The 23,628-nt window shown below is 52.2% G+C and overlaps 12 protein-coding genes across 12 annotated transcripts; 7 read left to right on the forward strand and 5 right to left on the reverse strand.

Moving 5' to 3' along the window:
• Positions 1–241: 241 nt before the first annotated feature.
• On the forward strand, positions 242–3,912 carry PV08_00321 (uncharacterized protein; the record flags this gene model as incomplete). The annotated part of the gene is made up of 3 exons (XM_016374687.1): positions 242–270; positions 339–3,593; positions 3,645–3,912. 3 exons carry the CDS (start codon positions 242–244, stop codon positions 3,910–3,912), a joined length of 3,552 nt encoding a protein of 1,183 aa, XP_016239963.1.
• A 538-nt stretch (positions 3,913–4,450) lies between these two features.
• PV08_00322 (ribose 5-phosphate isomerase) lies at positions 4,451–5,136 on the reverse strand (the record flags this gene model as incomplete). Its single annotated transcript, XM_016374688.1, has 2 exons — positions 4,451–4,735; positions 4,930–5,136. 2 exons carry the CDS (start codon positions 5,134–5,136, stop codon positions 4,451–4,453), a joined length of 492 nt encoding a protein of 163 aa, XP_016239964.1.
• Positions 5,137–5,933: 797 nt separating this feature from the next.
• Positions 5,934–6,791, forward strand: PV08_00323 (uncharacterized protein; the record flags this gene model as incomplete). Its single annotated transcript, XM_016374689.1, has 1 exon — positions 5,934–6,791. One exon carries the CDS (start codon positions 5,934–5,936, stop codon positions 6,789–6,791), a length of 858 nt encoding a protein of 285 aa, XP_016239965.1.
• A 643-nt stretch (positions 6,792–7,434) lies between these two features.
• On the forward strand, positions 7,435–8,751 carry PV08_00324 (uncharacterized protein; the record flags this gene model as incomplete). Its single annotated transcript, XM_016374690.1, has 1 exon — positions 7,435–8,751. The coding sequence occupies one exon, from the start codon at positions 7,435–7,437 to the stop codon at positions 8,749–8,751; it is 1,317 nt and encodes a 438-aa protein (XP_016239966.1).
• A 456-nt stretch (positions 8,752–9,207) lies between these two features.
• Positions 9,208–10,467, reverse strand: PV08_00325 (uncharacterized protein; the record flags this gene model as incomplete). Its single annotated transcript, XM_016374691.1, has 1 exon — positions 9,208–10,467. One exon carries the CDS (start codon positions 10,465–10,467, stop codon positions 9,208–9,210), a length of 1,260 nt encoding a protein of 419 aa, XP_016239967.1.
• A 917-nt stretch (positions 10,468–11,384) lies between these two features.
• Positions 11,385–12,011, forward strand: PV08_00326 (uncharacterized protein; the record flags this gene model as incomplete). The annotated part of the gene is made up of 1 exon (XM_016374692.1): positions 11,385–12,011. The coding sequence occupies one exon, from the start codon at positions 11,385–11,387 to the stop codon at positions 12,009–12,011; it is 627 nt and encodes a 208-aa protein (XP_016239968.1).
• A 41-nt stretch (positions 12,012–12,052) lies between these two features.
• PV08_00327 (uncharacterized protein) lies at positions 12,053–13,024 on the reverse strand (the record flags this gene model as incomplete). The annotated part of the gene is made up of 1 exon (XM_016374693.1): positions 12,053–13,024. One exon carries the CDS (start codon positions 13,022–13,024, stop codon positions 12,053–12,055), a length of 972 nt encoding a protein of 323 aa, XP_016239969.1.
• An 851-nt stretch (positions 13,025–13,875) lies between these two features.
• Positions 13,876–14,738, forward strand: PV08_00328 (uncharacterized protein; the record flags this gene model as incomplete). Its single annotated transcript, XM_016374694.1, has 2 exons — positions 13,876–13,897; positions 13,954–14,738. 2 exons carry the CDS (start codon positions 13,876–13,878, stop codon positions 14,736–14,738), a joined length of 807 nt encoding a protein of 268 aa, XP_016239970.1.
• Positions 14,739–15,220: 482 nt separating this feature from the next.
• PV08_00329 (uncharacterized protein) lies at positions 15,221–15,838 on the reverse strand (the record flags this gene model as incomplete). Its single annotated transcript, XM_016374695.1, has 1 exon — positions 15,221–15,838. One exon carries the CDS (start codon positions 15,836–15,838, stop codon positions 15,221–15,223), a length of 618 nt encoding a protein of 205 aa, XP_016239971.1.
• Positions 15,839–16,750: 912 nt separating this feature from the next.
• PV08_00330 (uncharacterized protein) lies at positions 16,751–17,977 on the forward strand (the record flags this gene model as incomplete). Its single annotated transcript, XM_016374696.1, has 1 exon — positions 16,751–17,977. The coding sequence occupies one exon, from the start codon at positions 16,751–16,753 to the stop codon at positions 17,975–17,977; it is 1,227 nt and encodes a 408-aa protein (XP_016239972.1).
• A 501-nt stretch (positions 17,978–18,478) lies between these two features.
• Positions 18,479–19,441, forward strand: PV08_00331 (uncharacterized protein; the record flags this gene model as incomplete). The annotated part of the gene is made up of 1 exon (XM_016374697.1): positions 18,479–19,441. One exon carries the CDS (start codon positions 18,479–18,481, stop codon positions 19,439–19,441), a length of 963 nt encoding a protein of 320 aa, XP_016239973.1.
• A 912-nt stretch (positions 19,442–20,353) lies between these two features.
• Positions 20,354–22,936, reverse strand: PV08_00332 (uncharacterized protein; the record flags this gene model as incomplete). Its single annotated transcript, XM_016374698.1, has 1 exon — positions 20,354–22,936. The coding sequence occupies one exon, from the start codon at positions 22,934–22,936 to the stop codon at positions 20,354–20,356; it is 2,583 nt and encodes an 860-aa protein (XP_016239974.1).
• Positions 22,937–23,628: the final 692 nt, after the last annotated feature.

The following is a 23,628-nucleotide window of genomic DNA, read 5'->3' on the forward strand; positions in this document are numbered from 1 at the left end:
AACGCATTCAACCTCGCCGAAAGGTTCCTGAAAATCGTGCCAAGGCTGCGGAATTGAAGATTCTCGGTCCACCTGCCGTTTCTTGATAATGATTGACGCTAACCCTAATTGGCAATGTCAACAAGACAAACCACCACGGATGCGCATGATTCATGTGTATGTATTGTCTTGCCTTCCTTTTCCTGCTAGGATTTGTGCGTCGACAAGGGTTAAAGGCAGACAGGACAACAGGGTATAAACCATGAAGATCATTGAACTTATCATCGATGGGTATGCTACCGCTTGCATGAGCTTACCACTTGCGCGGCTGGCCTGGCTAACGCGCATTTCTTCCACAGGTTCAAGTCCTACAGCCAGAGAACGGTCATCTCTGGCTGGGACCAGAGTTTTAACGCCGTTACTGGTCTGAACGGCTCAGGAAAGTCCAACATTCTAGATTCAATATGTTTTGTCCTGGGCATTACGAACATGTCCACCGTACGGGCGCAGAACCTTCAGGACCTTATCTACAAGCGCGGTCAAGCCGGTGTTACCAAGGCCAGCGTGACCATTGTGTTCGACAACAGTGACAAGAGCACAAGTCCCATTGGATTTGAGGAGTATGGCCAAATCAGCGTCACTAGACAAATCGTTATGGGTGGAACGAGCAAATACCTTATCAATGGACACCGCGCACAACAAACGACCGTCCAGAACCTTTTTCAGAGCGTCGGTCTGAACATCAACAACCCAAATTTTATCATTATGCAAGGCCGAATTACCAAAGTGCTGAATATGAAGGCAGCGGAAATTTTGGCCATGATCGAAGAGGCTGCTGGCACGCGCATGTTTGAGGATCGGAAAGAAAAGGCGCAGAAAACGATGGCCAAGAAAGAGATGAAAGTCGTTGAAATCGAGGGCCTGTTGAGAGAAGAGATCGAGCCCAAGTTGGACAAACTTCGTGGTGAAAAACGAGCATGGCTGGACTACCAAAAAACACAGAGTGAACTAGAACGACTGACACGCGTTGTGGTCGCGGCGGACTACGTTCGCGCCGGTGATAAGATGAAGTCTGCTAACGAAGAACACGAAACAAAACGAGCCAAAGTGCAACACCTAGAAGACAACGCCATCAAGCTTAAGCGCGAAATAGAAAATCTGGACGAAGACGCACAAAGAGTTCGATCGGTACGAGAAAAGGAGATGCGCAAAGGTGGCCGGTTTCAAGAGCTTGAAAATCGCGTCAAAGAACTCAGTCATGAATTGGTACGACTGTCCACCGTTCTGGATTTGAAGCAGTCAAGTGTGGCAGAGGAAGAGCAGCGAAAGAAGGACATCGCCAAGAACGTTAAGAATCTGGAGAAGCAGGTCGCTGATAAGAAGAAGAGCTTGGAGAAGCTTCAGTCCAAATGGGATGGAGCAAAATCTGAGTTGGATGCACAAAACGCCGAAGTTGAGAAGAAGGAGGAGCTTCTATCAACGCTACAAACAGGTGTTGCGTCTCGGGAAGGACAAGAAAGCGGTTACCAAGGTCAACTCTCAGAAGCACGAAATCGGCTGACCACTGCTGGTACTGAACAAGAACAAGCGAAACTAAAAATCTCCCATCTTGAAAAGCGCATCAAGGAAGATGAGCCTCGAGCCAAGAAAGCAAGAGAACAAAATGCTGGTCTACTGAAAGGTCTGGAGGTGCTGCGGAAGCAAGCACAGAAACTTGAAGCAGATCTGCAGAAAATGGGCTTCGACCCTGGCAGGGAAGAAGCTATGCGAGAGCGAGAGGTTGCACTTCAGAAGAGCATCCGAAGTTTGTCTCAAGAGGCGGATGGGTTGAAGAAGAAGGTCGCAAATGTGGATTTCCACTTCAGTGATCCTTCTCCCAACTTCGATCGATCCAGAGTCAAAGGTCTTGTTGCTCAACTTTTTACTCTAGACAAAGAGAAGTCAGTAGCTGGCACCGCCCTGGAGATTTGTGCCGGTGGAAGGCTCTACAACGTTGTCGTCGACACGGCCGAGACCGGTACCCAGCTGCTGCAGAACGGGAAGCTGAAGAAGAGGGTCACGATCATCCCGCTGAACAAGATCTCTGCTTTCAGAGCATCAGCAGCAAAAGTTGGTGCGGCACAACAAATAGCACCTGGAAAAGTTGACTTGGCTTTGTCATTGATCGGATACGAGCACGAAGTCTCAGCTGCCATGGATTATGTTTTCGGCACGACACTCATATGCCAGGATGCAGATACTGCGAAGAGAGTCACATTTGACCCAGCCGTTCGGCTTAAGAGCGTCACGCTCGAGGGCGATGTGTATGACCCGTCTGGCACTTTGTCCGGTGGCAGCTCGCCGAATTCGAGTGGTGTTCTTGTCATTCTTCAAAAACTGAATGAAGTCACAAAAGAGCTTGAAAAGTATCGTGCTGAGCTGCGCGAACTACAGGAGACCATGCGCAATGAGCAAGCGAAGTTAGCCAACATCAAGACCGTCAAGCAGGAGCTTGACCTCAAGACCCACGAAATTAAGCTTGCCGAGGAGCAAATCTCTGGTAATTCGTCCTCTTCGATCATACAAGCCATTGAAGAAATGAAGGCCTCAATCTCTCAATTGAAGGAAGACATGTCTACGGCAAAGACACGACAAGAAGAAGCGGCAAAAGATGTGAAGCGGATCGAGAGGGATATGGAGGACTTCAGCAAGAACAAAGACAGTAAACTGAAGGAACTTGAAAAATCATTGGTGGAGCTGAAGAAGTCTCTGACCAAGACACAAGGAGCCATCAAAGCACTTCAGAAGGAACTGCAAGAAGTAAGAATCGACTGTGAACAGGCAGAGAGCGATCTGAGTGCTGCCGAGGAGCAAATGGTCGAGGTCACCAACGCCATTGACGTGCAGAAACAAGAGCTCAACACCCTCCGAGAGGAAGAGGCTAGTGTCAAGAGCAACCACGACATTGCACAAGCCGAACTCGCAGATGAACAAGCCAAGTTAACCGGCTTCGACAACGAGCTCCGCGAACTCGAACAGGCGAAATCCAAGAAGTCGAAACAAATCAGCGAAGAGGCGCTTGAAGCGCAAAAGCTCGGCCATGCAGTGGAGAAGGCTCAGAAAGACGCACAGGCAGCTTCGCAATTGGTCGCGGCTCTCGAGAAAGAACATGATTGGATCGAGGACAACAAGGATCAATTCGGCCGGGCTGGTACACCTTATGATTTCCAGGGAAAGAATCTTACCGAGAGTCGGGCCACGCTGAAGAATGTGACGGAACGGTTCCAGGGAATGAAGAAGAAGATCAACCCCAAGGTGATGCCTATGATCGATAGTGTCGAGAAAAAGGAGACCAGCTTGAAGAACATGCTCCGGACAGTGATCCGAGACAAGAAGAAGATTGAAGAGACGATTGTCACTCTCGATGAGTACAAGAAGGAGGCTTTGGTCAAGACGTGGCGCAAGGTCACCGAGGACTTTGGCAACATCTTTTCAGATCTCCTGCCGGGCCACAACACGGCCAAACTTGTTCCGCTTGACGATGATATCAATCGAATCCAAGAGGGGTTGGAGGTCAAGGTGTGTCTGGGGAAGGTATGGAAGCAGAGTCTGACTGAGTTGTCAGGCGGACAGAGGTATGTTTTTCCGAACTTTTGTGCCTGGCCAAGAACTAATCGCGCGAGTAGATCGCTCGTTGCCCTCTCCCTTATCCTGGCATTGCTGCAATTCAAGCCTGCGCCAATGTACATCCTCGACGAAGTTGATGCCGCACTGGACTTGTCGCATACGCAGAACATTGGCCGCATCATCAAGACGAGGTTCACTGGGTCACAGTTTATCGTGGTCAGCTTGAAGGACGGCATGTTTCAGAATGCGAATCGGGTGTTTAGGACGAGATTCTCGGAGGGAACAAGTGTGGTTACCGTCATGACGCCTGGGGAGATTAAGGGGTAGTTCTTTTCTTTTTTGCAAGGTTTTTGGAAATGTTGTTTGTTTTAATTCGCTTGGGTGACCCTGAATTGGTTGCTTGGTTAGATGAGTAATGACTTGATGAGCGTGTGGGTTTGTTTTTTTGGTCTTCTTTGCCCAAAGGAGCGGGTGCTGTACTACATACCTATACATAGCACAGATGGGTTCCTGCATGTATAGAGTTCGAACGAAGGGCATTTTGCAGCGACGACCGACTTTTCACATTCATGTGCATCCTCGAGGCTCTGGACCAGTAATACCTAGCTAAGCCAATGAAATGGGTTTCATTCAACGGGACGTTAAACGGTGCATCTGCAAAAGTCTTCTCTCCCCGTGGGCTAGGGAACACGAAGGTTGACGGAACGAAGAATCGGTGGATTGATCAACTTTAAACGGTCAATTCCAAGTTTAGAACGGGGGATAACAATAATAAATTGGGTATTCATTTTTTTCGGTGGTTTTTCGTCTCATGCGTACATACTCGTGTTTTTGTTTTTGTTTTCTTTTTCTTTTTCTTTTGCTTCTATAGCTCTCCGAACTTTTCTTCGTACTTTGAAATGTCGGCGACCTTTTCCGCCGAGGCGCTCTTCTCGTCGAATCTCAACTCGACCCACTCGTCGACGAGCTTCTTGGCCAGCTCGAGGCCGATGACGCGCTGTCCGAAACACAGCACCTGGGCGTTGTTGGAGAGGACGCTGCGCTCGACGCTGTACGGGTCGTGGGCCGTCACGGCGCGGATTCCCTCGACCTTGTTGGCTGAGATGGCGACGCCGAGACCCGTGCCGCAGATCAAGAGGGCTCGATCGGCCTGGATAATTGCGATTGTTAGACGGTGTAAGAGAAAATGAGCATGAGAGATCAAAGGAAGAAGAGTAGCGGGAGGAAGGACGGATGTACCGATGGACGGGTGGATCAAAAGTGAAAGACCCCGGGGGGGTTTAATTATCCCGGCGAAAGGATCAAAAAGACGAGAAAGAGAAATAGAGAAAAGTCTTGACTTACCTCGCCTGACTTGATCTTCTTGCACGCATCAACCGCGAGATGGGGGTATGCCGTCGCGTCGTCGGCGTTTACCACCCCCACGTCCAGAACTTGGGTCACGCCCGAGTGTTTCTTGAGAGTCTCCTTGAGCGCCGTCTTGTAGGCGTGGCCGGCGTTGTCGGAGCCGACGACGATGCGGAGTGGTGATTTTGTGCCGTTTGTCGTCATTTTGTGTTCTTTGTACAATGGAAAAAAGTGTGTGTGTGTGTGTGTGTGTGTGTGTGTGTGATCCCTGATGTGTAGTGTGTGATGTGTGGGTTGTAGCGGGGGACGGGGTCGTTGGCTTGGGGTATACGGAGTGGTTACGTATATTCGGATGTATAGAGAGAGGCAAAAGGAAATCTTAAGTCATGGAGGCAGCGTATTTGATATATGAATTAAATCATGCCTAGCTGGATCGGGATCCTCTTTTTCTCTTAGTCAATTAGGAGTCACCGTGGATGGTTGAAGATTCGAGGAGTCTCATCGAGAGAGAGACACACACACGCAGGGAGACACAGAGACGGCTATTAATGCCGTGTCGTTGCCGGCGGCGAATCTGGCGTCATTATGGACAAAAAGTCTTTCTTTCCGGGGGCGCCTTCGGATTGCCGTCTTGGGTTCTTCCGGCCGGTCAGTGCAGCGAAAAACCACTGATGAGATGCCGACGGGCCAGAGAAAAAAAAAGGACTCGTATTACAGGAGGACTAAATACTCGGTATCCGCGCGAGAGTCGCCGCTGATGTAAACCGCCGGGTTTTTGATGTCTCTTACCGGTGAGTAGGTACTGTACCATCTACGGAGGACACTTGAGGAACTACAACACAGGGACAAAAGTACACACAGTAATATAGCAGCGCAAACCCAATCGACACGAAGTGCTACAACTTTCCTACGAGCTACCACTGCTTGGATTAGATACCCTCCCTACCTGATACTCGATTGCCCTTCTACACGGACTCATCAGTCTCGCCGCCACCACCACCATGTCGTACCCAAAGCTCCCATCAAAACTCGTCCTCACATCAACCAAAGCATACTTTCCCCCCTCGAGGACGTTATCCTATCTAAAATCCATCCTCGACCCGACCGAAAACATTCTACCACTTCTTCAAAAACACGCCGACGAAGTCCTCTTTGTCCTCATCCCCGACTTCCTCACACTCTACCCATGCTCTGAGATCCTCTCGTCCAGAACTTTGAATCCCTCGTCGCTATGGCCTATAGCTCTCGGCGCCCAGAACTGCTACCAGAGCACGACGTACGGCGCATACACGGGCGAGATCGTCACTCCCGCTCTGTCGTCTCTGGGCGTCAGTATCGTCGAACTCAACCACGCCGAACGCCGGCGTCTGCTGCACGAAACCGATGAGTCGTCAGCCGCTAGAGCCGCAGCAGTCTGCGCGCAGGGCATGATTCCTCTCGTGTGTATCGGGGAACTGGACCGTCCAGATCTCGCGGGACCGATGTCGCAAGCGGTCGGCAACGCCATGACTCAGTTGACGCCGCAGATCAGCACGATTCTCAAGGCCGTTCCCAAGGATGCCCCCGTCATATTAGCCTACGAACCTGTCTGGGCTATTGGGGCTGCCCAGCCGGCAGGCGTCGACTACGTGGGTCCCGTCGTGCAGGCCATTCGCGAAATCGCGCGTGGTGTCGACAAAGACAGGACGGGAGAAGTGAAAGTGGTGTATGGGGGAAGTGCTGGGCCGGGATTGTGGAGTGGAAAGGCGAATGGCGGGAATGGACTGGGGAAGTATGTGGACGGATTGTTCTTGGGGAGATTTGCGCATGAGATTTCGGGAGTCAGAGGAGTGGTTGAAGAGGTGGTTGAGAGTCTATGAGGCTCCTGAGAAGGGATGGGTCTTTTACTTTCCTCTACAAGCCCATGACCTTGGAAGATCGTCCACATCGGGCTCAAATGCGAATTGCATGTTCTACGCCCAAACCCAGACACAGTTTCTGTGTGATACATTATGGTATACGGTGTCGAATTACCCACCATCAAATGACCACCATGCTCTGATCATTTCGAACGATTCTTTCACCTCGGCACTTCGTGGACGATGAGACTCGGGAGTGCGTATCCGGTGTGGAAGTTCATTAAAAGAGCTCCCGGAGATGAAAAATACCCCTGTCTGACACTGCGGCTTGCTGATATTTTCCGGGGTAGAACGCCTCGTCAGACAAATCATTACTCAGTTGCTTGGGCGACGAGTGACAGTTCGAAGTTGACGGCCCCGCATCTTTTTCTCTTCTGCTGCCTGCGCATCGAGCGTGCTACAAACGTGGCAGTTCATTGTGTCGCCAACGACCTTCAGTCATTCATTGAGTGGGTGACATTGATCTCGCTATTATCCTGTTTCCATATCGATCTCGATCATCTGATCATCTACGCTTCTGCTACTTCCCAGAAATGCCATCCGACATCATCACGACCACCTTCCACGAGACATAACTTCAGCTTCGACGATTGCGAGAACAACCATGGCCACCTTCCTAGATACCCCTAGTCCGCTCCCAGGCTCCTTTCTGCCTGCGAACGAAGCCTCCTTCCGATGCACCAACTTCAGTTCTTCATTATTTCTCCCTCCGACACCTGATCAGTCTCGATCAACCCCCACATCATCCAGCCTAACTCAAAGCCTCCGCACCAAGCCATCTTCCCAGATAGCATCAAGAAAACGACCACGTTTGGAGCCTGTATCTCGTCGCGACACTACCTCTCCTCCCCCACTTGTAAACACGAACTACCGTATCGCTGGAGGACTCGACACTCCGACATCCCTCGCGGTGCAGAGGGAGGAGGAAGAAGGCCAAGACGAGTTTGAAGCAGATTGTCGGCCGAACAGGTACGCCGAGACCGGAACGTCGTACTTTCCTCAAACGCCGGCACCTGGCAAGCGTAGATTGTCTCAGTCCCCGACGCATGGAGGCTGGGGGAAGACTGTCTGGGCGCTAACAGGAGGCATTGCCGGAAAAGTCATCAACTTCTGCTGGAACAACACGTTCAAGGGCTTTCATGCAGGTGGAGGGAAAGGCTACGAATTCGACATTAGCACTCCAGACGTGTCTTCGCTCACCATCCATGAGGTCGATGCGGCGCAGGACGTATTTCATGACGCCTACGAACACACATCCAGACGAGATCGAGACAGGACACCCATACCAGGCGGGTTCCCAGAGGAGCAAAGTTTCGTGTTTGACGGCTTCGACACGTCACGGACCAAGAGTTTCGAGAGACGAAACGACTGGGTCATTGTCGATGATCCAGAACACGACAGGGACGCAAGCCCAGTAAGAAAGAAGTCTCGGGCCAGCACAGCGAACCTCTACGCTCGTCAGCCGACGCGGCAAGCAAGCACTCAACATCTCCCTCGGCCTCGGCTCGCGTCGCGAACATCTTCTCAGAAATCGTCGGCGTCATATGCATCCCCGCGATCGTCGGCCATGTCTGCTGCGACGAAACCGCAGCATCGCAGATCGGTATCTTCGTTCGAGCCAACTGCCATCGATCCTAGACCGAACAGTAGAGCTTCGATGGCGTCACCCCGTCGGCAGTCGTCCCAGGTCCACGCCGCACAGGCGTCTCCTGAAGTTCGCAAATTCGAGCAGAAGATGCGTCGGAAGGAAGCCAAACAAGATCAAACGATGAACAGGTTCAACGCACAATTGCAGGCAATGATTCGCGAGGGCCAGCAAGCGTTGGGTTCGAAAATCGAAGTCGTCGAAGATGCCATGAGTGATGTCGATGTCGACGAAGGATACGAAGAGGGTAGTGAAGCAGACAGATGGGGAAGGTAGTTGAAGAAGACTGCTTGCGCATAGATCAGCCTCCGAGGCTTGATGTGCTTTTCAGTGACCAAAACGTCTCAATTCCTGAAAGCACCCGGCTTTAGCGAGGTAGTTGTCATCTGTGGTCCAGACACCTGTCATGTCATATACATGCGAAATTTCTACTCCAATTCAACGTATAAGAATTTTTCGCAGGCTCAAATGGTCCGTTCCCACATTTCCCAGCGATAATAAAATTGGGGGAAGTTGAAGTATAAAGATTATGCTAGGGTTTTCTGTGCCCTTGCTCATCCTGTCCCCTATTAATAAAAGTGCAATGTCATTACGATACAGTATAGTTCGTGATATTGTCACTCGTCAATCGTAGAGTTGTCGTAGTGGTGGTATTGGTCTGAAGGTACATGTCCATGAGCTACACAGCTCGTTGAAGTCATGGAACCTGGCATAGGCAGACCAGTCAATCCATCAGGCAACGAGGTTCAAGCCCTGATGTCTACTGAAGCGCATGGCCTTTTTACGGTTGGCACTGGTACTAGCGGGGTGATCATGTCGAGTCTCGGCCTGAGTCGCTGTTTGAAACTGCTGAAGACTGACCGTCTCGGTCTCAGTCTCGGCCGGCGCGGAGGGTCGTTGTATGGTATCGCGAAGACGTTTCAAATGCTGAATATGCGACCGCCGGTCATCGAGGGACCTGAGAAGCTGCGTCATTGGTTCATTCGCTACGCCCGCCGCGTCATGCTCGGACGCACTATTATTCTTATGCTTGTCACCGTTATCGGTGTCGTCGTCGTCGTCGTCGTCGTCGTCGTTGTTGTCGTCGTGGTGTGCAGTGTTGTCGACCATCTCAAAGGCGAGAGTGAGGGCTTGTTGTTGCCATGGTGACTCCGTACCGGCGGCAGTCGCAGTAGAACTTGACAGACCTAGCCTGGGAGCAGTGGTGCCCTCGAGAAGAAACGTCACCCACCGCCTGTCCATTGCAAAAGCACGGTTCAGCCGGTCTTTCAGCGCGTCGTATTCGTCCTCACCCAACTCCTCATCCGGCAGTGCGTTCTGAGAAACAAGCGCCGTTCGAGCCGCGATGGCTTCGCGCAGCTGTCTTATTTCGTCCATCTGTGCGGCCGCACTCCTTTTGAGAGTCTGTCTCCGTTGAAGTGTATTTCTTAGAGACACTCGATGTGCCAACATTATCGGCACGATCTGTTCTGTGCCGACGTTCTGTAAGCCGTTGTGGGTCGCCTTTACTCCAACACCGGAATGTAAACGGTGGGCGTCCGCCTTCTTCCTGAGGACAAGCATGCCGAACGAAGCTAGCATTTCTTCAAACTTGTCGCCCTTGCACTCGTCGAGCATCGTCTTCCGGAGTACTGTCTCCCTGGACAGCGCGGCGTTCTTCTTCAGCTCCGTCAGAGACCGGTACAGCGCCGCGCGCAGGTTGAGGGAGTCCTTGGGTGTCGACGGGGGGAAGTGAGGTTGAAGTTTCTCGCGAGTCTCGACTGGATCATACATCTCGAAGAGCCGGTACAAGGCCCATTCGACACACTTGACACGCTGTTGGAGGTTTGACGGCGCTACTTTGGCCGAACTGCGCAGTGTGGACTCCGTTAGTGCTGCTGGGAAGTCGGGGAGGAGGTCAAGATCGAGCAAGTGGAGGGTGTGTATGAAGATGGAAACGTAGTCGCGAGGACGGTATGGGAGAGCGAATCTGCTTGGGTTCGAGGAGTCCATTGTGGAGCATGTTTCTGTAGAGTCAAGAGGTGAGTAGTCTGTGAGATGCGTAGGTGACTGGTGACTGGTAAACTGACTCTTCCATGCAGCTATGTACGTTGTTTAAATCGCAAAGAATGGTACTTTGTTGTGGTGACTCTTTGAGGTGAAACGGTGCACACCGATTGGCTAGAGCCGCGCAGCTCCGCCTCGCTTCCTAGGAGGACGAGGCTGAGGACGGTACGGGGTTCCGAGTACCCTTGACCGCTGAGAACATATTTCGCAAGGAGGATGCTGCGGTAAGTTGCACTACAATACACCGTATCACTTTAACACGCTTGGAACACATCCAAGAGTCATTTCCCTCTCGCATGCCATTCGGCGTTCGAAAATGTGGAGGTACCCATTTAGTGCTTGACGTTGTTCTCGTTGGGACTTGAGTCAAAGGTCTGCCTCTACAATTGCACCTGCTCAATGCTATAATGAACATGGCTTCCATAGGATGATTGCAGGTGCCTGCCTATTTTCCAAGATGGGGAAACTTTGGGAAGGAGAGATGGAGAGTTTCAATCGATATTGGATCCTTGGAAGTGTGTTCGTATCTACATCCTTTCTAACCCATAGCATCGAGATACGCTTTTCGTAAGTCCGCCTCAATGTTTCAATGACCAAGGCTAATGATGAATAGATGACAATAAAAATTAGTGTCAGCATCGATATACTCCTCCAACCGTGAGTTGTCTCACCTTATCCAAGCATATTGTGCAGCTTCTGACTAGGAGTTAGCAAGCGATCCAGGCGGAACCAGACCTCCTCCGCACAGCGAATACACTCCAGTTCCTGTAAGGCATTAACGAACGTTCTTTAAAAGATTTGAAGAACTCATAATTGCCGAACAGCCACTCTGCAACACCCTGCTCGTCTCGTACCCTCGAAATATGCCGAAATCCAACTCCACCATCGCTGCACCACTGCGTGAAGCACTCTTTGAGTGCTTCCGCTCGATCACCCGCCTGGTCCGGCCGAGCCTGCGCCGCCAACTTGTCTTAGTTGGCGGTGCAGCCAGCATTGCCCACTCCTCAGTCCTTGTGACTGAGGACGTGGATGTTGTGGGCCCTCCCAGCGCATTAATCGAAATCTGGGAGGGTGTTTCGACCGGCGCCCGTAATTTTCAATTCGAGTCCGATGGCAAGATTGTGTTCGACGCACCCCTTCAAGACATCCGTATCCGCGTTAACCTCATCGAGATCGGAAAGGGGTGCGTCGAACGCATCATCGTGGCAGAGCCCTTCTTTGAGGGCTCTGTTGCGTCCATGTCGGACTTGTTGAGGTTACGGGCCGTGACGGTGGTCGATCGTGGGAGCGATGGTGAAGTTGAAGATTTTCGATGGCTATTGTCGAGGGTGGCGAGCAGGGGTCAAATACTACCAGAGCTTGACAAAGAGGAACTGGAGTGTATTCGCGGTGCGGCGGAGTCCTGTCTGGGGAGGCTGGATCGCTTGGTGCTTGGAGCAGTATTAGGCGTGAACAACTTCCCGCTTGCATACCATTTAATTGCATCATAATATTCATTTACCATCACTGTTCACACATCCTGGTGCCTTTTTCATGTGTCCTTCCGAAGCTCGATGTCGACCAGCCACGGCCTCTGCACAAATTCTTCCTCGCCCTTGATGGCAGCGTTGATGAATAGTGTTTCCTTGCCAGCCTCGAGTGGATCTTGATCCTGATTGCGATGGCTCGTCACCGCACACTTATTGCGCGCCAGTTCTCTCAGTCTCTCTTGCTTTTCCTCCGCAATTTCCTCCGAGTCGAATCGGTTTGGCCTGAGTGCAGCTAGTTTCCCGATAACGGGTGAATTGCCATTGTCGATGGAGGTGAAATGGGATGGTTTGTCGAATCCGCTATCCTTCCATGTAACCAACCTCGCTCCCCAGCCTTCGTGAATGTGCCCAAAGCAGTGGATGAGAGGCCGGGCGTGAGCAACAGCGGTGAATAGATTCGGACAGCCTGCGCGTTCCCGACCGTGAGTAAAATCCATGATGCCTTTGGGGGGCCCATGTGTTATAACGATGTCTGTTTCTTCTTGGATATCGAACTGGCGCCCTTTATCTGGGTGATATTGGAAACCCCAGGCACCCAGGGCGGGTGTATAGGGGCTGGCATAGACTTTAAGTTTTGCTCCGTTCTGGAGTGCAAAGTGGTGAGTCCCTTCGTCTAGAAAGACGATTCCGTCATTCTTTGCATCTTCGAATAGTTGTCTTGCCTGGCCTGGGGTCCCATATTCTCTAGCAACAAGCTCAGGTTCCAATGGCGTTGCTGCCTCCGCTAACTTGCCTTGAAAGGCGGCAATGTCCATAGTAAAGTCATGGTTTCCGGCGATGACTAGTTTGAGGGGCGCGTTGATAGATTTGAGCGTCTGGATTGCTGTTCGGAATTCATCTAGCTCGGATCCGTCGCTAAGATCACCACAGTGTATAGCCACGTCGGCATATTGTTGAGGTCGATCCTCTGGGCTGAAATCGACGCCATGGGTGTCGGATAGAATTAGCAATCTAGTTGGGATTGTCGCTGCCATTTTCGACCTTGTACAAAGACTAGCTGTAAAGCGTTGTAGAGGTGTCTGGTGTTGGATAATGTCTATCGATTGACTTGTTACGAGCTCCAGGTCCTGCTGGCGAGTGCCGGGGATATAGGAAGAAACAGGGTTCTCTGCTGTTGTCAATAGGGATTATGAGATTACCTGCTTCTGGTGCAAGTCGTGGAGTGGAAAGGTCAAGACAGTCTTCTTCAGTGGTCAAATGAGAAAGAGGTAAAAGAACTACGATATGATATATCATGTGTGCGAGAAGTTTTGGCCGAACCAGCCTTGCTCACACGAGGTCCTCATGAAAACTTTGACTTACAGAGTTTTCTCAACCTTACTGGTATAAGGCCACGGTCGGCACATGCTTTATCAAAATGTGGGAATTGTGATCTTGCAAACAAACACTCCGTCAAGTACAGATGCGTCGAAAGGTCAACACCCGAGAGGGAGCACCAATGTAGGTAAGGGGTGGAAGAAGCGTTGAAGGGTATCAGGGGCTAAAAAGGGGCCAGGCCGCGTTACGGGCCCAATAGGGAGTCTGCTTGACTCCCACCTATTTCTGCACGAGGCTGACGATGCTGCGTCGAACTTGACGCGGGCGGTGGCGGGTATTGCACCAACGTCATTTGGTAAACAACAACCTCGTCGGCATCAAACTTTGCGTTGGTGGGCTTTTCCTTGTTGCTTCCGCGCATGTATGTATAAACAATCTAGAGAACGGCGTACATGAAATAGATTGCCCACCCCTCACTTTCTTCCCTTCTCATGTTCTCTCGTTACCTTTCTTCCACGCCACAGTTTTTTTGCAATCAGGAAATTCTCATTCGTCCGCCCACGTCAACATGGCTACAGATACGCCACAAGGTAAGCAATCTGGTCGCTCCACAGGATACACGCAGAGTGTTGACACGTTACACAAGCTCCTGAATATGTGACGAGGCAACAACACACCTCTCTCTTACCCAAGCCGAATCCCTGGTCGGTGGACGCCGTCTTACAAGGTCTCCCGAACCCACCGACCGAAAACACCTCTTCTCCGGTCCCCTTCTTCCACTACGTCGAACGGCTCAAGGTCGAAAAGCGCGAAGGTTGGCGGAGATTTGGAATCCTCAAGGGCGAATCGATAGCCGACCACATGTATCGCATGTCGCTGATCACCATGCTTGCCCCTCCCGAATTAAGCAAACGACTAGACATCCCGCGGTGTACGAAGATGGCGCTCGTTCACGACATGGCGGAGGGCCTTGTCGGTGACCTCACCCCGGTCGATGGTGTGCCCAAGCCGGAAAAGAGCCGAAGAGAGGCGGAGACAATGGACTGGGTGGCGCAGTCGTTACTTGGGAAAGTCCACGGCGGGGTCAACGGTCAGGATATCCGGGCGGTGTGGCAGGAGTACGAGGACAGCGAGACGCTCGAATCGAAGTTTGTGCATGATGTCGACAAGATCGAGCTCATTCTGCAAATGGTCGAGTACGAACGGGCCAGTAACTGCGAAGTAGACTTGAGCGAGTTCAGCTGGGTGGCTAGAAAGATCGTGCTGGACGAGATGAAGGTCTGGGCGCAGGAAATCCTGGACGAGAGGGATCGGTTGTGGAAGAGCAAGCATATTGAACCGAGGCAGCCGGCTTCTGCAGAGACCATCAAGGAGCAGCAGGATCAGTACTACGGCAATGGCAATGGCAGTGATGAGACGAACACGAGCTGAGTGGGAGTCTCTATGGCGTCGAGTTGAGCATGTCACACGAGGATACGATGAGCAGGATGATGGAATGATGGGAATGATAAGAGGCGAGGGCATTCAGTTTTGCACTTCCTGTGTACGTGTAGACAATGATACCCAGAAAGGAACAGATAGACGGTTCATGGCAGCAAACACCATTATGAGGAATTTTCATATCTGCGTGATGTGTGTTCTAAGCAGTGCCCTTTTTTCCACGATTTTGTAGTGTTGTACATGGCTTCCATGGCGGGCGACGAGTCTCTTTCATACTCTGTTGCTTTGCCAGCTTTCTCCCGAGAGACGCCTGGGGTCGCCTCTTGCGCCGTCGCTGGCGTTGCAGGAAGGGTGTACTTCCACTTTGTATACCGGAGCACCTTGGGGGGGCTGAATTAGCGGCACAATACCCTTGATTTCCCTCCGCCATCTAGGAGTGTCAGCTTATAGACATCAACAGAGTCAGACCCTGCTCATCCTTCTTCTTCTTCTTCTTCTTCTTCTTCTTCTTCTTCTTCGTCCTCTGCTGTCCTGTCTTTCTCCATCTCGGCTCTTAACCATTCCGCCTCCTTCTGCATCACATCCGCGCTCCTTGGCTTTCTGTCACTGTCTGGCCCGGCGGAAAACTCCTTTCTGTGATTCATCCGGTGACTTCTCTGGCTTTGCATCTCGAGAAAGGCCTTCCCAACGTTGCCCTCCTCGCCGTCCATTGATTCGTAAATCTGATCCCCGCCTCCACGGTGGTCATAGTCTCCTTTCTGCCTGGGGATGATGTGTACGTGGACGTGTGGCACCGACTGGCCGGCATCTACGCCGTCTTGAATAGCCACGTTGAGGGCACTGGCAGAATAGACCCGCTCCAGGGTTCGCGAAACCACCCGGACAGTCCTGAACAGATCCGCCGCCTCCGCCGCACTGAGTTGCGATATTCTCGGAACCACTCGCACCGGACAAATGAGGACATGCCCGGGGAGGATGGGTTTCAGGTTGACCAGTCCAAATGACAGTCGACTTCTTGAGAGGTGAAAGACCTCGGACGCTATTGGGAAAGGTCCGAACTTCAAATTCGGAGGGATTGGAAGCTGAGGCATTTTGGCGTGTAACTCCCTGGACGTTTGATTTGCGCTCTCCTGTTGATCCTCCCCATGCGTGCTCATGGTATCTCGACCATACAGGCCGAGCAGGAGCTGGTAAATTGGTACCCCCTGTCGCTCGCTCTCAATGGCCGTTTACAGTCGTATACGCTGTCCGGTGGTCGTAAATCGTCAATATGTTGCTCTGAACGGATTCGCAGTAGTGCTCGCCCCTGTGAGCTCGTAGAAAACAAAACACCAACTTCGTCCTGTCCGTGTCTACTTCGTTATGGCTGGGCGCCAAGAACGCGAACGAGCGAGCCGGAAACAATACAGCATGTTGTCATTGTGTCTCTTCTACAGTACTAATCTTCAACTCTTGTATTCTCTTGCAGACTGCACATCCATCAAGCATGCGAGGCCAAACATATGCCTCGATGCGTCTGGACGAGCGTAACGCGTCGCTCGCTGATATGCGCCTTGCTTACAACGCCGCGAGCAGTGCCGGTCGATCGCCACCGATTCGGTCATAGAACAAGTCCCGACAGTCTGACAATTCTGCTCGAAAGGTCCCCGGAACAGATCTAGGTGCTTCAATTTCCAGAGGTAAGTCATCTCGACTGCATGAGAGTAACAGCGCAACGTCATCTCGTTCCGAGGTGTCTTCACACGAGGAGCATGACCGTCGAGGGTGAGAACAGGGAAGGGTCAACGTTGAGGTCTATTACGGATAATTTTTACCATGCTCTCCGGCCTATCACGGAAAATCAATGGGTCAGTCCTCTTCCAACCTTCTCTCACATCGCTATGTGCGCTGGTAGGTCAAGTTGGAAGCACGGGTATCATGAGGTATAAGTAGAGGTAAGCCCTAGATGATACCCAGAAGAGTGTTAATGTCCTGATCATTGCTTCAATCCGATTACCATCACCATGCATCATCTATCGCTTCTTCCAACGCTGGTGCTCAGTTACTTGAGCAAAGCATCATGTTCTCCTCTACCTGAACAACGCGGCCCAGATCTGGACACCAAAGGCTTTCAGCTACCAACCGTGTCACACTCACTGGGGGGTAGTGCAATTTGTGTCTCTGGTCTTGTAGCCGTCAACGTCTCTACAGACGTCAACACCAAACTCGATCTCCCTATAAATGTCAGCCAACTCCAAGCTGTCGACCTTGTTCTCGGGTTGCAGGCCGCAAATTCGAGTTTGGCAGCGTCAGTGTCGGAAAAGTCCTCCTCGGACGTCGTCGATGGGACGTTCAACATCAGCGCACAAATGTGCTATCCTGTTGCACATCCTCGACAGAACCAGACCACCGTACAGTTCTTGACACACGGTATCGCCTTCTCCAAGACATATTGGGACTTTGCGTTGCCGAACAACAGCTACATCGACACCGCGGCCAAGGCAGGCCGAGCGACATTTTCATATGACCGATTGGGCATCGGCAACTCATCACATCCTGATCCCATTGAAGTTGTGCAGGGCGGGATTCAGGTGGTCATCGCAGAGCAGTTGGTCCGATTACTGCGTCAGGGAAGACTGGGGAACCACGCATTCAGCCACGTTATCGGCGTCGGGCACTCGTACGGTTCGCTGATCACGACATCCGTCGCTGCATCTTCCCCTAGCTCGTTCGACGCAGTGGTTGCGACAGGTTTCTCCACCAACAGGACAGGCGGCAGTCAATTCACGGCAGCGCTCAACCTCGAACCAGCCAGCCTCTCTGCACCGCCGCGGGGGCGTTTCCAAAATCTTCCATCCTCATACTTGATCCCCAGTACCAAGTACGGCATCCAATATTCGTTCTTCCGGGGACCGAACTTTGAGCCGTCGGTGCTGACCAAGGCCTTTGACGAGGTCGAGACAACGACTTTGGGCGAGTCCTTTACTAGGTCGAGCTTTGCGACCAATGCCGCCAACTTCACTGGACCAGTGTTGATCGCCAATGGTGCTCGAGACCTGGACTTTTGTGACGGCGATTGCTTGTACCCCAAGGATATCAGTGCAGCGACGTTGGAGGGATTTTTCCCAAACGCGAACAATCAGTCGGCGAGTTATAATCTTCCCGAAGCCGGTCACGGGGTGAATCTTGCTAAGAATGCGCCGTTGGCTTTTGATAAGATTCAGGAATGGATCTCGTCGCTTGGGTTTTAGGAGAGTGAGCGAGTGCAAAATGGTTGCGTTTCTAGTTCGGAGGGGGTGGGTGAAACCGTCGGTTTGGAGAAATGAATGAGAAGGCAGCGTCTGACCAGTCAGTGCTGCATGGAAATGGATCTTCTGTGGTGTCCCGATAAAACGATAGTAGCTGTGTTTCCCGTCAGAGGAAATAAAACTATCGCGCCATTTACTCGGTGTTCCGTCCTCGGCGTAGGGGAGATTTAAACCTTTTGTCTATTCCAACCTCGACCCTTCTTCGGACATCTCCATGTTCCTGTCCATGTGTATCTCTGCGTCTTTCGCTTTATCATCTCCCTCGCTCCGTACTTTCAGTCGTCGAGGACAACGTACATTGGCTATCTTTGTGCAGTTTATTTTTATAAAACATGCGCCATTCTTCCGTATTATAGACCGCACCGGCATCGTCATAGAGACATACACGCGCGCACTTCCTCTCAAGTTCAAGAAAGGGGGACATCAACAATCATTATCTCGACCATGGCTACTCAAAGCACTACCAACCCGGCCGTGGCCAACGGCGTCAGTAGTTCCCCGACCACGTCTTCCCGGACGGGGACATTCTACTTTGCATACGGCAGCAACCTTTCGCCTGTCCAGATGTCGCTTCGCCTCCAGCACTCGCCGTCATCCAGTGTGCCCGTTGCCATCGCCCGACTCGACAACCACGCCTGGATAATTTGTAAAAGGGGATACGCCAACGTTGTCGCTTTGCCTGAGGGGGGGTCCCAGAACGTGCAACAGCTGCCATCGGCCCAGGAAGCGTCTCTTGCGACGGCGGCGGTGTCTCCTCACAACGAGGACCCTTCAACGTCCTCGTCAGAGCCGCCCGAGGATTCAGAAAGTGTAGTCTGGGGCGTCTTGTACAACATGCACCCGACCGACGAAGCCAGACTGGACCTCTACGAAGGACACAACGAAGCGCGGAACCCGACACCGGTACCCAACACGGACAAGGACACGGTGCACATAAAATCCCACCTCCAGGGCGGGTGGGACTACAATAAACATTATTTACCCGTGACCGTCACCAAGTGGCTCAGGGGTCCCAAGGAGTACGGGGTCGGTCAAGACTCGGGTTCGGATTCAGATTTTTCACCAGTGGAGGAGTCGTCGTCGTCGCCGTCGTCGCCGTCGCCGTCCGTGGTACGCGCACTCGTCTACGTCGACGAGTTCCGCACGGAGCCCGGCAAAATCGTGCACGAGTACATCGGTCGTATGAACAGGGCGATCCAAGAGTCTGTCGGCCTCGGGATCCCGGCGGCGTGGGTCGACAAGGTCATGCGCAAGTTCATACCGGAGGGGATATACGTCGAAGACCATGCCTACGTGGGTACGGATGAAGGGTACGTCGAGGGTGAAGGGGACGAGGAGGACCTACAACGACGAGAGGAACGACGACAAGGACAGGAGCAGCAGCAGCGGCGGCGGCGGCAAGAGTAAGAAAGAGTTAAGAACGACCATTTATTACAAACACAGTAACCGGCAACCGCCACAACAGCTATACCAGCAGCCGCAGCAGCGCCAGAATCGATGAGCGAGGGTTGACCGTAAGTGAGAGGGAGAGGGAGAGTGGTAGGTACGACAGTGCTTGCTACTTGTTTGAATTTCCAGAGTACAACGGACAGAGCGCTTATGCTCTAGTCCTGAACACACCCACCTAGATGGTACGACACCTCCTGTTCGTCTGTGGCCTCGAAACGGAACCAAATACATGACATGTCCACCTGAATGAAGTACTTGATATGACACACCGTACATTCCCTCACCTCGTGTACTCTACCTTTGTCATCGTACCTGGTAACAAACATTACTTCGTCCTTTGACTTGCCCAACAATCCATCAATCGTCTCGTCTCGTCTCTGGAATATTCACATGTTGACATTATGTACCTCGAGTTGTCTTCTTCTGTCTCCGGCCTGGCAGGTAGCCTGGCAAAAGGGGAGGCCTCGCCTGCGTGCCTGCCTGAACTCCGTATCCGTATGTACAGTAAGTACCCAAAGCACCCTGACTAGTAGGTAGGTATCCAATCCTCGCTATGCCCATGGAAGAATGCAACCAAAGACTCGTACAGCCCACAAACACAAACACGAACACGGTGTTCTCAGTAGAACGTGGTATATCAGTAATCACCTTCACCTGCACATTTCTTGAATCATCCCCGACGCATATGCAGGTACCTAACAGGTAAAGCAGGTGTCGATCGATCAGTGCCTCCCTCTCTCTCACTCATCCTCGTTCACGGCATTACAACCCATCTACAGCACTGCTTGCTCTCATCATTTCTCCACCTCCCCCTTTCTCTCTCTTTCTCTCACTTTCTCTCACTTTCTCTCACTTTCTCACTCCCACTCCTCAATATCCAAATCTTCCCGGCGCACTCGCCTGACTGATTTCTCTTCTCACATTCTCTTTGTCCCTTCCAAACAACGACCCCACGACTTTCGGTTTGGTAGGACTACCACCAACCTTCCCACCGGCGATTCTATTCTCCTTCCCACTTGCAGACTTGAGGTTCACGCTTCTCGCTCGGTCTCGTCTTGCTCGGATCTGCGCTAGAGCCGCTTCTCGAGAAATCGGTGTCCCAGGCACATTTCCCAAGATCGAATTAGGGATCGTCCCGGCCTGTGATGCGCGGTTCGACCACGTATCGTTGCCACCGTTGCTGCCGGTGCTCGCTGTACTAATCCTCAACGGGTTGGAGAGTTGATTCATGTCCATGTTTAGGTTCAAAACCTCGGTATGGGCATGGCCGTGGCCAGGCTTCTCCGGACTAAACACATCGTCAACCATGGCAACATCGGTCAAACCCTTGAGCGGTACTCTGGTCGTAGTACTTGTCGTCACGGGCCGAGGCTGTGATTGAGCATGCTGCTCGAGATTTTGCATTTGCATCGATCTCGCCTGCTTGTGCAGTGGTGTAATCGGGAACATTGTCGCTGGGGCCGGTGACGCGGAGGGAGCGCGCGATTCATTCTCGTGGTCACTGGAATGAGATATTGCCGACGAGTGTCCCGGGGAATGACTTCGAAGGTTGGGCTTGGACTGAGATCGTTTGTGCAAGCTGTGTCGCTCCGGCGAGCCCTTCAAGGCAACTTTCGTGGTCGTCGTGATTGTGTGATTGTAATCGTAAACATGACTCGGGGACAGGTCCAATGTTCTCAGTGACCGCGGCGAATCAGGAACCAGACGGATGGGGGAGTCGACTGTCAAGATACCCATAGCCGTAGACGGTCGACGGGGTGGTGCTTGTTTGGGAGGTGAGAGGTCGAACAGGTCTCGTTCGAGGACGGCCGTTGCGCTCTCGGCATGTCGGAGGGATGGGGTCATGTCCTTCGGCGCCGGGTTACTCGTGGTCGACGTTGAGAAAGAGAAGGGTTTGGATGCAGTACCGGGCTCTACTATGACTTGTGTGATGTCTTCGAGTTGAGCGGTCAACTCTGGAGTGCAACCCCGCGAATTCAGTTCGCTAGATTGAGGGTCAGGAAGGGGGATTTCAGCTGCTTCCTCAAGAAGTAGTGGCTCTTCTGAGATTCTTGAAAGGTGTTCATGGGTCGGATCCGGGGGCAGTCGACCGGCTTCCACGCTTGTGGTTTCTGGTAGAAACTGGGCAACGTCCTGAGAGGGGACATTGGTGGCTTGAGTGATGTTCTCTGGAGATTCTCCAGCAGATCTCTGAACCGAATCCATTTCTTCGTATTCACTTGACAACTTTCTCTTCTTCGGTGCCTGGGTGTCTTCGAGAGTCGCGTCATACGCAAAGTCATGCACAAATCGTTCGCCCTTGTCTTCAGCCAATCGACATGGGCAGGCCTTGAACTGGCACTGCATATGCATGAAATGAATCATATCTGCATCCTCGGCGTGTTTCTGTCGAGCACATCTCAACTCTTGCTTGAGGAATCTGATTTCTTCTTCAGGAGTGAGTTTCTCCCCCCGCGAGCGTTTGTCGTAAATGTCAACAGCGAACTTGAGCATATCTCGTGAGGCTTTCAGTCCTGGCACACGTGCCGGCTCCCCTGCGGCGTCCATCGGCCTCTTCAGCGACACGGATGCCTCTTCGGATTGCTGCTCGTGGTCTCTCTTTTGCGATTGCTCCTTCTCCCGTTGTGAGGCGGTCCCGGCCTTGTCTTGCTGTGATGGTAAGACAAAGACTTCGACATCGTTCGTCTTGGCCTCCAGAAGTGCAGCATCCCTCTCTCTCTCCATCGCCCTCAGACGGTCTTTTAGCTGGTCAACTTCGCCCACCATCCCCGCCAGAGCATACGCTCTCTCGAAACTCTCCTGCCTGCTCTTTTCCTTTTCCGCTTTCTCGTGCTGTGCTTCGGCCTGACTCCTCTTGAGTTCGCTCCTCGCCTCTTGCAAGTCCTGCCGCACCTCGACGACCGCCAGTTCGGCCCGATACGCCTCTTTGCGGCATCTCTTCACCTCCTTGGCGTAGCTTTCTTGGTCACGGCTCCGCTTCTCTCTTTCCGCTTGGATTTCCCCCAGCAGCTCTTCGACTCGTTGCGCAAGCATCCGTTCCCGCTTTTTCCTCGCGGTAAGCTCCTCCCGCACCCGTTCCAGATCCGCGGTCACCGTGGCCAGGCTGGCCTGTGCCTCTTCGTAGCCCATGACAGCCCGTTGGAGGGCGGTGTTGCTGTTACCATGGCCTCTTGGGGTCCTCGTGGGCGATGACTGGGCGCTTCCATTGCCACCGGAAAGGCTGTTGAGGAAAGCCACTTTCGATTGAACTTCGGACGTGAAAGAGTCGCGGGTGCGTGGTCGCTCGTTTTCGTCGAGGGGAGCACCCATCGGAGGAGACTGTGGTATTCGTTGTTGATTGACTCTCTCGGGAGAGAGCAGGTGTAAAGGTTGTGAGACGGGAGGGCATTTGAGAGGATTTGGACTGAGATGTGACGGATCCATATTCTGTTCGGTAAGTGTTGCTGTCTCCATATTGGTGTGGAAACTCAATGGACAGTTCAAAAATTTGCTGCTTGTCATAAAACTCTCATGTTGCGATGCTTGTGTGACAACATACAATCAAGGCAAGGAATGGTACTGCGCAGGCTACTGTTGTCGTGCTGCATGGCCGATTTGTTTACTCTTTTCGTCCCAATGGAGTTTCTTCGGGACGAAGGTTGTCTTGGCGATTGTGGTCACGTGAATTCCTTTTTGGGGGAGCCGAGCTCGGAGTATCCGCAAAGTGGCCATATTTGCAAAGGGCTCTGAGAACTACAGGCATTAGACGCTGAGAGAAACTTCAAAATAGTATCAAAAACATGTTTGGGATTCATTATCTAGCACCTCTCGTCAACTAATGACTAGGCTCTCGACTAATCGAAGCATATTGCAAGCAATTCTTCAGCGCTTTTGCATGTACGCCGACTCCTGCGTTCTCCCAGTATCCCGTGGTGTGAGAGACTTTGCGACCTGTAGTCTGTCGGTCGTCCTGGACTCACTTTTCGCCCGTGTACAGTCACGAGCTCCGTCCCAATCCCGCCCAATGATAATAGTAATGTACAATTCGCAACCTGCGGTTTTTGTCGGGTCCTTCTCCGAGGACCACCTCCTTGTGCTCAGACCAGAGGCCTTCCTTCTGGACAGTAGCCAGCTCCCGCTGACAATCGACCGCCTGGGACCACCTT

This window comes from Exophiala spinifera, assembly GCF_000836115.1.
Source record: "Exophiala spinifera strain CBS 89968 unplaced genomic scaffold supercont1.1, whole genome shotgun sequence".
Lineage (NCBI taxonomy): Eukaryota > Fungi > Ascomycota > Eurotiomycetes > Chaetothyriales > Herpotrichiellaceae > Exophiala > Exophiala spinifera.